Source organism: Cynoglossus semilaevis, chromosome 6, assembly GCF_000523025.1.
Source record: "Cynoglossus semilaevis isolate Cse_v1.0 chromosome 6, Cse_v1.0, whole genome shotgun sequence".
NCBI classification, from domain to species: domain Eukaryota; kingdom Metazoa; phylum Chordata; class Actinopteri; order Pleuronectiformes; family Cynoglossidae; genus Cynoglossus; species Cynoglossus semilaevis.
The window spans coordinates 17,152,362-17,166,089 of NC_024312.1; the positions used below are offsets into that span (position 1 = coordinate 17,152,362).

A 13,728-nucleotide genomic window follows, 5' to 3' on the forward strand; every position below is an offset into this window, starting at 1 on the left:
GTTTTAGTTCTAGTCCATTAATAAGACCTCATTGATTTTTCTATAGCATTGTTTCTTCTACTTATTGTCAATCCTGCATTGAAGTCTACTCCAGTCAGAGATACAGTGGCAAGCAGGTAGTGCCTCTAACCTCTATTATATTTTTAAGATTACCAAAACATACGTTTTGTGATACTATTGATCATATTGATTATGAATAATAACTTGCGTCCATACTATTTTTAATGCTCCATCTGTGTAGTTGTATTCAGTTCACATCATTGTTATGATATTGCTCAAAGTTACCTGAGGTGTTACTTCTTTGTTTTTTTTGTAAACTTTTGTTTGAGTCAAAATCATTGGTATTATTGCCCTAGTGGTATATGGTTATGATGATTGTATTTTTGCATAACATGTGGAACAGTAGAAAAAGAGTAGTAGTAGTAGTAGTAGTAGTAGTAGTAGTAGTAGTAGTAGTAGTAGTAGTAGTAGTAGTAGTAGTAGTAGTAGTAGTTTTAGACGTAGTAACTGAAGGAGGAGAGAGTGATTCTAGGTCTCTGTCTCTTCTCTCAGTGGAACATTCTCCCTCCTGTCCTCGAACCAGTTTCCATCAATGCTGCCGCCAGTCCCTGGGGTCATAAAAATAATTTCAGATATTCATGTGCGTAAGAGGAGTTCTCCACATGTGAACTCATTCACTGTCCTAAAAATAAACATTCTTCACAAAAAAGACTCAATTGACGCAAACGATTATATCTGTGGCTATTTCTGACACTGCTGATTATTTTACTTGCCTTTTTTTTCCTACTGACAATATTTGTGTGGATTCCAGACCCATGTTACTATAAACCAGCACAGCGTGATAGATGGCAAGGATTCTTTAAAAAAGTAACATTCATTCAATAAGTGGAGTAATGAGTTGATTTAAAAAAGCATATATATTGTTGTGCTAATAGGTTATTTCCCGAAAATAAAATGCAGATAGACAAAGCAAGTGATGTGCCATCAGTTCAGTAAGAGAAGTGACTGATTTATACCCGGTTTCTGTTTTCTTGGCTGCGTGTGATGTTGTGATAAGCAGCTCCCAGCTAAGTCCAAATACTTGAAAACATTTGTCTGAGTCTGGCTGCATATCCTCGTCACTGTGATGCAAGAAGGGGAGTGCGAAATGGGTCTTGTCGAAAATAGAACTCCTATTGGAGCTCTCACATGCATTATTAAGATGGCTCACATTGCTTATTAGTGTAATGATCAGCTGCTGTATTACCGGTGCTTGATGTGACGTTTGAAGCATGTGGCCTAATTATTCGTCAGAGATGCAGTTTGGATGAGGGCAAAATCTTTGAAGTTTCTTCAGTCCAGAATTAAAACAGATTACTTCACCACCACCCAACTCCAGCACCTTTAATCTATTTAAACCATATAATGTTACAAATTTGTTTTAAATCCTAACATTAAATCTACGTCACACATGTTTTTTGGTAACATATGGAGAAGTGTCTTTTTGTAACTGAACCTGTGAGTGTGCTTGGCTGTTTCTGTGCAGGTGATGGCCAAGAGGAAAGAGGGCTCTGGGAAGGTGAAAGTTCTCCTACACTGGACACCTGAGGACATGTGAGTAATACATCTCCAATGTACATAAACTGTGTTTGACCGTTTTTACTTATGCATTTATCTTTTTGAGCTATACACAATATTATATAATATACACAAAAATAGAAATGCATGTACAAGATACAAATTGTACAGAGTGCAGAATAAATCAAAGATCTGTGTGTTGTTAGATTTGTAAAGCAGAGGTAGTAACGGTAGTATTTTTAACAAATAAAAATGTGTCTCAATGTTAAATATACTGCATAATATAATGTACAACTATTTACATGAACAGCCCAGTGAATAGTTGGACCAAAGCACACTTATCCACATGCGGTGGGTGGTCTTATCTAGGTCAACTCTTTACTCCGGTTTATAAACCAATTAAACACTGTTGCCACTTAATGAAGTTCCTTTCATCACTCAACAAGGTCTGACCACAACCTTTGGCTTTGGAATGCACAGATCATATTGTGTACATGACTGTAAAAGCCACAAATTAATACATTAATTATTTTCTATCGTTGGATGTTTACCTTTAAATACAGTATATGTACATCCATAATATACTGCATAAATGTACAAGATGTTAATGAACAAACAACAGAGACAACAATGTCCTGTTACACTATCAACACTCGAAAGTGACAACAAGTAACAAATGTCATAAACATTTTGTGTTACACATTTTTGTGTAAAATGAAATGTTGTCTTAACAGCTGAAAATTAGTTTGGGAAACAAGCAAAATGGCACAAGACTGAAAAAGGAGATTCTGTAGTTGCTGGTGATGGTGTTGCCCATGATTTAGTGAATGTTTAGATAGCAGACGGTCAGTCAGTGTTTTTGTGGTTCAGTGTTGATCCAAAGACAGATTGATGTTAGTGAGAGGAAAGTTTGGTTTTTAAAGGCTCAGTCTGTCACACAAACATTCCCTTTTTTAGCTGAAGAGTAGTTTGTAAGTGCCCATGTAGGACATGTGTTTATCTGTTGCTGATGGTTTTATGATTATCCTTCAGTGTTGTGTACATGGTGGTGATGGTCTTCAATATCACATATGACATTTCCTCCCTTGATAATTCTGAATCAAGCAATTTTAGCATTATCAAGGGAGGAAAAAGAGCTCTAATTGTGAAGGGTTTGAAGCCAATGGCTCATTCTAAAAGGTCCTTTAATGGACTTTCAGTGCCTTACAGCTAGTTTAAAAGATGGTTGCTGGAGTTTCATCATGAACAACTTCCCAGTACCTTGACAATTAGCCTTTTTTTTAGATAACAAAATGACCTAGAGTAGCATGCAACTGGATGTTCATGTGCTACAGTCTTACTCCATTGCAGTCGTTTTCAGGTTATTTATAATTGCTAATAACTGCACATAAGATACTGTAGATATAGTAACATTATTAATATCTATTAATGAAAAGTGAACATTTGGTGTGCATACATCTCTACAATTCAGAAACCACATATTTTAGTATTTCATGCTTTAATTCAGATTTGATAAAATGTTAAGTGCTTGAAAAATCCAATCATATATTACAGTTCAGTCTGTCTGCAGAATTAATGGACAAATGCACCTGCGCACAAGACACAGGGACCTGCAGGGGATTTCTTGAAGGTCCCTGTGTCTTTTGCGCCTGTTGGTCCTTGTGTTTCAAGAGGGGTTAAATGTGTAAACTGCATCACCACCAAGCCCTGACACCTTCTGTACGAGGGCCAGTCCCTACCAGTAGAGGACATGGCTGGGGCACCCTGAGATCAGGCCACCCTCTTCTACACTCCCATCTCTCCTCCTTTAATGAAACGTTAATGCCTTTCCTCAGTCTCCCAGAGCCATTTATGTTGCACCACGGTGAAGGAAATGTGTCCACAGATGCAGCACCATAGCAAGAAGGTCCTACTCCAAGGCGAGGAAATCTGATTTAGCATCTGTAATATAATTATCAGAAGTTTAAAAATATTTCTGGTTCATAAAAAATCTCTGCACTGTGTGAACAGTTTGGACAATGGCAGTCTGCTATAACCTAGAACAGGTAACAGGTAAGGTACAGTAATTTATGTCTGTAGTGTTGATGTAGCCGTGGAGCTTAAGCTTCCAGAGAAATCCCTGTTGATGAGCTGGAAAGGTGTTAGATCATTTTTGTATCAACTACTACATCTTAATTTAGGACCCGACCAAGACCTCTTCCAGAAAGTGGTCACATCTGCCCAAATGAATAGCAACATGGTTTGATAATCTTTATTTTTATGGTGTGAAATTACACATAATAGCATGAAGCCCAAGGAGGCTCCATAAAATATTTTTAATACATTGAACTAGAAATAACACCTGGACCTGAATGTCCCTTCCTGTAGCTCTGTGCACAGTATTTTTTTTTTGGTCATCATTAGTTTATAATTGTCTATTATGGCAATAGAGTGTAACCTTTGGATGAACTTGAAGAGGAGAAAATATGCTAGACACATACGGCTCTGATTTGCTCTCCCCAGTCCTCATTAGCTTCAGTCCTCATCAGCTTCAGCGCTCATCCTCTTCTAGTTGCACAATCCCAGCTAACTAGCAGCAATTACTGATTCAAGTAATAGGGTAGGACCGGACAGTACTGCATTGTCCTCAAAATCAAATAGCACAGAGAGCAAGGACAGCAATCGAAAAAGAAATGTATAATTATAACTCATAAAGGACATTAAAGTGGGCATGCTCAAATGAACACACTGTACCTTAATATCCCTTTGCTCTCACCCATCCTGATCCACCTCTGCAACCGCCCCGTCCTCCAGTGGGACTTTAATCGTGTGCATAGAGGAATAATGAGGTAAGGGGAGCGGAAGAGAAAGATGAAGTTTGGAGATCAGGAAGAAGTCGTCGGATTAATTCCAAACAGAAAGACATAGATGGTGATTGATATAGAGATTCAAAGGCAGGATGGATGAGAGAGTGAATTGCTGAGACAGAATAGCGGAAAGTGAGAAATGGAAGTGGGAACAAAATGGTTGCGGGGGAGAGAACTGTGAAGAAGAGGCAGAATGAAACCAGAGACAATAAATGATGATGAGAGAGTTGGAAAAAGATAAGAGAAAATGAGAGTCAGATGCCTCCTGGCTTAGTCTGTGCAGGAAAATCTGGTGATGCCACCAAGTCATACATTTGCCTTTTGGCTGTTAAGTGCTCCATTAATGACCATAATAAATGAGTGTGCACAATAATTAATTAGGGTGGTGGTGAAGGAAATACACAATAACATCCTAAGTATTGATGCTGGCTTTAATATTAATTTATTTCTTCGGGGCTTTATGTTTGTAGCTTGAGACTGTTTGGTTGGCCTGTTCCTCAAAGTGAACATAATTTAAGGTTGTGTAAGTCAGCATTGATGTAAAATCTGTATTGGATGGTTTTGTAACCCATTTCAGCTCCTCACTAAGTGTATTGGGATGGGAGTTAATGAGGCACAGTCAGGACTTCTCTATTAATGTGCAACCAGAGCAGAGGTGAGAGAAGGGGGAAAGCATAGTGTGATTTAAGACAGGTGTATGGAAATAATTGCATTGTTAAAACAATAGGGTTTTCACAGGGACCTGTTCAACTAAATTAAACCTGTAAAAACTTTACACATTGTGCAGTACTTCAACGTGTGCACGCGTTTTGCATTTAAGTTCTAAAAAAAAATCCCAAACAATTCTAGATGCACCCAGCCCATAGACAAGCGTTTCCTAACCATTGAGCCATGGCACATATATAAAATTAGCTGCACCATGTAACTAAATTCTGCGTAATGAATTGTAATGATCTTTTAGTTTTCATTTACACACAGTTTAATTGTTCTCATTGTGAAATCTAGACCTGTTTAGTTGAACACAACACTGACATCCCTGCAGGGATTGAAAAATGACAAAGATTTTCTACAACAATTCAGAGTCTCCCTGTTTTTTGAAGTTCTGAAATTTTCTGCATTTCTTTTAGGCATTAGTATCTTTTTTTTTCATTACATCTGCTGGTGATAAGCCAGCAGATGTAATGGATTTTAAATTCAAGCCATAGTGTTTTTTTATGTACCATGAAGATAGAGACCTGGTAGCAAGTCATCACCTGTCTTGGCTCTCTACACAGAGTTCATTAAGTGTTGTACTGTTTATGTTTCCCAGTACCTTGAGTCAATGATCAACCCCTTAAATGTGAGAATTCATGTTTATTAATGCTGGGGCAAACCATTTACTCTGACTGACACTGACACTCATTAACTCCATTTTGATTAATAGATAACTGATTAACGTGTACCATTCTGAACACCAACCATGAGGCTGAGAGTTCAAAGCGATGGTTGTTGTGAGAACTATAGTTGCTCACAAACCATTTATAGGTGGGTGAGGGAATTCATTCTGCTGAATAGTCAGACATGATTAACAGTTTGTTACAGATTTAGTGACAATTATGACAGTGAACTCCCTGATCCGTTGACTGATTTTTATACCAGGTAAACATATCAAATACATGATGTAGAGAGAGTGCAAAGCAAACCACCTACTCTTTACTCTTTGTGTGGAGGTAAAAGTTCCAGGTATTCTATCAATGTTACCTAAAACACCTTAAGTAAATAAGCTTTAACAAGAAGTTGTAAATAAAGCTTAAGTCGACAAAAATTTTAGGAAAAGTAAAGGAAGTTACATAAAGTAAATTTTCTAAACTTCAGCTCTAAGTAAACTCAACCTTTATCATAGCTGGTTGGCTATGCTGATTTGATAATCTTGTGCAATGATAAAGAATGGCGTGGGCTTAGATTACAATGTTAAAATTAAATAAAGGTTCAAAAAGCATTATACCACAGGCACTGAAACTCTGTACAATAATTTAAGTTCCTGTTAAGCCCCCCCGAAATGATATCAGTCAATTTTACAAATTATACTTCTGTTCTCTGCAGGAGAAAACATATAATTTACAATTCACAACATCACACATTTAAAACATCTTTACTTTCAAAATCTATATATAAAATCAAACAATGTCTTTATTTTTTCATTCTCTAAGCTCTGTTGTTTGATATGCATTCATGTGAAATGTATTGCGCACTATAAAATATGGGACAATATGGGTATGATGTGTTCGTACAACAAGAAAACCTCCATTGCAACCTTATTATTATCCATTTTAAATTGGTTTCTCACTGCCTCTACTTAAAAGAAAAATGGGAGGTGTTATACAGTTATACAGGCTTATGCTTCTGTCCCAACCATCCAGATTACACTTCAAATTAGTTTGTAAATGAGAACACCAGTGTTTCTTTGCCAGTCAAATTAATGACAGGTAGATTACTTACATTCTGATTTTAGTTTTATTTAATTTTTATTTTTTATATTCAAACTTCACTTGATCTTTTGTAGGATGCAGAGGTGAAACAAAGATCACTGAACTATACCAAACCAAAATGTAAGTGAGATTTATTGTTAAAAATGTTCTATCCCCATGTAATTTTCTCATCGGAACAGATGAATGGCTAATGGCCAGCAGCCAGTGAATATTGGCAAGTCAGTTGTACACCTATTATGGTCAATTTCTGCTTGATGAACTGCTCTATGGCTGTGATATTTGAACAGGGGATGTGAAACCTAGTTGTACGTCATATCTTATGTGCTCTTAAGTGTGAGAGTCAAAGAAAAATGTGATATTACACTTTGATTACGGCTTATTATAGCAATAAACAAATTAAAATGGACTTACCAGTCCACAGCTAATAAGACTTAAAATAGAAAGGTGTAATCTCTCTTTTATTTTCATTGTGAATCCCAGTGATGAGTACCATTGAGTTGAAATACAGTATATGTTTTATTCAGTAAAATACAAATAAATGTTCCAATGCTTTTTCAAATTTTAACTCCTTCCCTCAGACCAAAGTTCTCCTCAAGTCACTGTGCATGTATCTAATGTGCCAGATGATATCACTGACTGAATCTGCAGGCGAACCATGTGAATCCAATGTCCTCCACCATAGACAGGAGGCTGCTCTTTTCTTAGCTTTCTAACAGAAGGTGATACCTTTCAGAAGATCGGCAATTCAAGCAAAGATATGTCCTGGTCAACCTGTCACCTCCTTTCTCTGACACACACATTTGCTTAAAGTCAGTCAGGCATGAATCTAGCTGACAGAGTATTAGTGATAGGGCATTGATAGGAAAGAATATCGGGATGGTTGGTGTAACAGGAGGAAGGCAAGAAATAGCATAAGATAAGGGAAAATGGTCTGCCGAGGTGAACTTTGAAGAGCAGCAGCAGAAGAACAGGTGGAGTAAGGAAACTGGGTAAGGTAGATAGTAAAAGATCTGTCTTTCAATGTAAAAACTATAATTAAACTAAATATATATACATATGTATATATTTGTATGTATATATATATACAGTGATCCCTTGCTATAACGCGGTTCTGCATTCTGATTGGCTAAAAAGTCACTCCGCTTCTTCTCTACCTGTGCGCCAATAACGTTGCGGTTTAATATGTACACGTACGTAAAACAGCTTGCCAAATTGACATTACGTACGTGCAAATTCTCTTGCAATTTCGAGTTTATCAAACCCCATAATGTCGACAAAACGCTCTGGACCGGCAAAAGTACCTGCGGTAGGGACCAAAAGGCAGCGGAAGATGCTGTCTATCGGTGATAAAGTAAAACTATTGGACATGCTAAATGAAGGTAAAAGCTATGCGGCTGTAGGTCGGCATTATGGAATTAATGAATCTTCCGTTCGTTCCATAAAGAAGGAAGAAAAAAACATAAGGAAGACAGCAGCAATAAGTTTTAATAAGGATTCAAAAAGGGTTGCAACTGCCCGCAACAAGACCAGGTAATTTGTATTTTTTTCATAATCATTTTTAATTTTCTCCCGTTCACGGTGGGCGGTGCTAATCTCCGCAATTTGAAGCCTTCTGTTCACGTTGATGATTAAAATTATTATTTGACAGTACATTACAGAAGTTATTTGTTGAAACGTTTCTAAAGTACTTACTTTATTTATGAAACAAATGGTTGAGACTGTAAAATGGTTTGTTCGTTCTTTCTCTTCTTTTTCTGAGTATTTAATTGTAAAAAAAATAAAGATTTCTACTTCACGGAACCCTATCACGGGTTCTTTTTGGAACGTAACCCCCGCGAAAAACAAGGGTTTACTGTATATACATATATGTGTGTATATATATATATATATATATATATACGATTAATCATAATTAATCAGGTTAAATCAACATTCCTTTAAGTTGCACATTGCTGGAACAAAAAGAATAATAATGAAGGTGCTTCACATGTGTTAAATGTTTGTATCCTACTAATGTGATAAATAAATGCACTTAATGCATTTATTGCATTTATTACATAAAAGCAATAAATCACCCTGTTAGTTTTGAAAGTCCTACTACAAACACTAACCTCAGTTGTCAGTGGTAGAGATGGACATAGTGTCTTCTGTGGTTGCGGTGACTGTTGCAGTTTGACCTGCGGGTCATATACTGTGCCTCGTAGAATGACAAAATTATGCAGTCACTGTCTCCAAGATTCACATAAAACCATGTATATGATATAAGCTTTTTTTGCATTTTATAAATGTATTGCTGCTGGTGCTCAGTCCGGAGTAGGAGTCTCCTCACTAGTGCTCCCACAGTGGCCTCAGTCTTAATAAACAGTTCTGGCTTACACAGAAGTGAGCCAAACAGTCCCATAGGGAAAATAAAATAAATCCATTCGTCTATATTTTGGTTTGTGTGACTTTGTCTGTGAGTGGGATCTGAAGTGGTATATTCACCGACACAGGACGTACGTAAATGGTGTATGTGTGTGACATGCTGTGCCCACCCTGCCACAGCTACATTACTGTGTGATAACTCATTAGTACCACAACACACTCCTTTTGACATGTTTATGATGTCATTCTGGAGTACGTCTGGTACACAGACACTGATGTTTACTGTATATTTAACACAGTGCAGACATCCTCCATTTTTTAGTTTTTTCTACAAGGGCACTAAATCAGAACTAACCTAAACTTTAATGCTATGTAGAACAGGACTGTTTCTTGTCTCGTCCACTGCCTCTTGTCATCTTTCTCTTCCAGCTCTCACCATTATTAAAGGGGATAAAAACACATCACAAACACACGCCAAGTTTAATTGAAAGACAAAATCCATGTTCCATCCTCTGCATCCCATAATTGACCAGCATTATCGTCCAATCATTGATCAACATTTTAAAAAAATCAATCCTCACTCAGTTGTATACACATTAAGGAGTCAACTGAGTACACGTTCAATTTTACACAAACAAAAGCCATGACTTGTATTCCAATTTGTGATTAACCCTCAAACGTGGCTTATAGTCTTTAGAGATCAGGTGTGTGTATAGAGCAGTATGACTCTGCATAGCTTCAATGGAAAAGTCAAGCCATGTATACATATTACATATATATATATATATATTCATATATATTATATATTGTGTATGTATATACATATATTTATATATTTTCAGTTCAAAATGACATGAATATTAATGAAAAACAAATATGCCATTGACTATATACAAGATGGAATATGGGCGCCTATTCCTCTTGAGGAAAGTTTCATTTTCTATTGTTATACACAGTATTTATTGGAGCCATGTTTTTCGCCAAGTAAAACACGATTACATCCGTTATTTCAGTGTGCCATCAACAGGTGGATGGATTCAGCGTTTTACGATGTATAGTTGCTATAGTTTGGGTATAGTCTGGGTTAACGCTGGACACAGACAGGGAGCTTTAGCCTTCCTGCATTCGTAGTCTTTGAGTTTGATTTTATTTCAGGCGGTTAAATAAGATAGTTGTGTCTCCATGTGGCCCAGACAAAACTTTGTTGTACTGCATATAATTTCCTTCTGTTCAACACTACATCCTGTTCACCTCCAAATGCTGCAGCCTCGTCAGGTTTGAGCCCTTACTGCGTATCACTGTACCCATACTGCGATTACACTGTATTGTTGCATTGTGTAGTTACAGTTCCATGATGGACAAATCAAGGGAATCTAATGCACATGAACAACACGAGCCCGGGCCAGCTGTGTTTGTCACACATTTGATGAGTTGCGTCAATGAGGCATTATAAAATGTCATTTTGGCAGATTAAGAAATACACCGCAATATTTTTTTTTAGTTGGAGTAATTATTAAATTGTCCCATGTGGGTAACCCCACCCTCTAAGCACATAAAAAAGGCCATAAAAGGATTTGCAGCCACAGTAAAAAGTGAGTTGCTTCTCCTCCCACTCTTTTCTGTCCCCAACTTTGCTCTGTTGCTGTCCTTCATTTAGACATTTTTTTCAGCTGCTTTTCCTTCTTTCTTGTGCTCGACTGCTGCCCAGTTACTCTGAATGTGCTACACATGAAGCACCTGCACACCATTTAGTGAATGGGCTGACGAGGCACGTGAATGAGGGATCTGGCTTAGTGGCTGCCGGCTTGGCTGACTGCAGTGTGTATGTGTGTCTGTGTGTGTGTGCTCCTTCATCTCTTGGGGCTCCTGTAATGACGCACATAGTGACGGGAGAGTGCTGAGGGAGGAGACATGAGGTGGGGGGGTGGGGTACAGTTTTGTTCTTTGTTTCTCTCTCCTGCACCTTGATTTGCCATGCCAGTGCTCACACGGTCCATGTACCAGTCTGCTTCAGGGTACATTAAGGATCGGCTGACCAATACTGTACATCTGTATGCAGGGATGTGTGTGTCTGTCATTCTACGTGACTATACCTTCAGTCGGGACAAAAATGAATATGTTTTAAATGTTTTAAAAAATATGGGGATTACAAAGATTACAGTAACTGGTTCCATATTTATTTTCAGAAAAGGTTATTTTCACTGTGATTTCCTCATGGAATTAGAGCTTTCACAGCTGAAAGAACCATTTCTTTTGTATTGTATTGTAAAGTTTTTGTTGTGTGAATGACTTGAGCTGCTCAACAATCTTTGGTTGCAAATATTTGTTTCTTTCTCTACATGATGAACCATTTACTTTTAATGAGACCCATATTTGAACAGTAGGCAGCAGCGTTGCTTTGGTTATATGTACAGTATGAGACTTGGCAGTGTCCAGTTCACATGCCCGTGGTGTTCATTGGAAAATTCATTCCTTCATGAGGGAGGTTATTGTCTACATCAATATTTTCTTTCTCACGATAACTGGTTGTTTTGGTCCTCAACAGCTGTTCTGCAAAATATTAATCCAAGGTTTTGAGGAAACAGTTTCAACGTAGGATGTTTCAAATGACAACACTTTCCTGAAGTTTTACAACAGGAACTTAGGCAGATGTATCAAAAAAGGTCATGCACGTTCAGCAGCACTTTCTGTCCACGGTCTTCTCCTACCTTGTCCAAATCTGGTCTCAGAAATCTATTTCTATCTATCCTGTTTTTAACATTTTGATGAAGTAACTTGATGATGTCTTGATAACTGACATTATGAGCCCAGGTTTGCACACACAAATTGCAGCTATTTGATGCCACTTGATTGCTCACTGATTGATCAAGGTCATTACTTTTGGAAATGTGGTCTACGTGGGCGATGTCAGTCTGTAAACTGGTCTTGTTGCGAAGCTCCATCACGTGACCACTGGCTCTGTGTGTGCTTTCACAGACTACCTGACGTGTGGGTGAATGAAACAGAGCAGTGTCAGCTGAAAACTAAAGTAGTTCATTTATCCCAGTTACCTCAGGACACAGCCATGCAGCTGGACCCAAACATCTACAGGTGAGTTGCTTCTGAACCCCGTCTCCCCACCCACTCCCTCCCACCTATTTTGTGTACGTGTGACCGTTGTTAATACTCTTTTCCAGCAGGTGGCACTAGTTCAATCAGGTCAAAAATGAAATTTTGATAGAGAAAACCTGAAGTACATTCAGCGCTTAGATAAGAAAATGAAAATAACTGTGTAACACCATATAAGCGTAAAAAGTTTTAGGTTTTTATAACATATGTCACACAATGCTGTTTCCATGACTTGAATTTTTATTGTTGTTTTTTTCAGAGCACTTCCTCAAAAGCGACTCAAGCGCAGGTAAGTTAAAAAGCCCAACAGACACGTCGATTTTTAGTTTATATTATACTAATTTAAAGTTATTTAATGGAGTATGTAATGGCACAGTGACATCAACTTCTATGAATCTGATAGTACTCATAACATATAAGGACAAAACTATTTTCACCATGGGAGACACTGGTAGTGCTCCACTGATGCACAAAAATCAAACTTTATAATGTAATTTAGTGAATCAGACTCATGTTCTCTCAAACATCCTCAACAGGCCATGGTACAACAGTGTGTCATATTTGTCCTATTTTTTACTAGTTTCATTCTCATTTATTTAATCTTTCAAAAGTGCTATATTTATAATATTTAACATGAACACGTGGTTTATATTTAAAATTAAAGATCAGTCATTTAAAATATTTAATCAGATTAAATACAGGATACCTGTGGATTAATCATTATTAGTCATGATCATAATGTGTCATGATTAATAGTGATTAATTCAGAAAATGCAACCCTCCTAAAAAAGACAAAAACATTTTTTTTCTAGCATTTTTTCCTGTAAATTGCTAGAAAGAAAATACAAATAAACATCCAGTAGATGTTTGTAATTGTGGATGTATGTGGAAAAATACGCAAAACTCCAATACTACCAGAAATATATAGTACTTATGTATAATACTTATGTATAATAATTAGACATCTAAATAATAACATGTGTACGGACTGTGTATTAGAGCAGAGAGTGAATAAACCGTTGAATTATTGCATAAACAATATGACCGTTCTGCCCAGTGGTTAAAATCCATTAAAGATTTTAATCAGATTCATCCTCACATATTAAATGGGGTTAACGCGTTCATTTCACAGCCCTAGTCTGAAGACATTAACAGAGTCCACCGCTGGTACTGCACTCAGGAGACAGCTGTATGTTCACACCAGCAGTGAAATGAAAACTGTGACAGGCTAACTTCTGCAAGAATTAGAATTGAAGACTAGAATGAGTAACTCTCAGTGTTATTCTCTCATGTGACTCACACAGAAGTTCTATATCTTTTCTCTACTGTCTTTGTGCTCAGCCTCTAAGGAGTCTCTTCTGTGGACCTTACATTTCAAGGGAAAT

At 37.3% G+C, this 13,728-nt stretch overlaps 1 protein-coding gene across 4 annotated transcripts in view; it reads left to right on the plus strand.

The window, feature by feature from the left end:
• LOC103380429 (cGMP-inhibited 3',5'-cyclic phosphodiesterase A) overlaps window positions 1-13,728 on the plus strand; it is a 118,334-nt gene that overhangs the window by 8,853 nt on the left and 95,753 nt on the right. Inside the window, exons 6-9 of one of the 4 annotated variants that reach the window (XM_008312409.3) lie at window positions 1,526-1,593; window positions 12,212-12,325; window positions 12,603-12,632; window positions 13,685-13,728. In XM_008312409.3, coding sequence (XP_008310631.1) covers window positions 1,526-1,593; window positions 12,212-12,325; window positions 12,603-12,632; window positions 13,685-13,691 — 219 coding nt within the window. In that variant the 3' untranslated portion in view covers window positions 13,692-13,728. Of the gene's footprint in view, window positions 1-1,525; window positions 1,594-6,945; window positions 7,917-12,211; window positions 12,326-12,602; window positions 12,633-13,684 lie in introns of those variants that run through there. The other 3 variants (XM_017033305.2, XM_008312411.3, XM_025056018.1) reach the window with 3 other exon arrangements.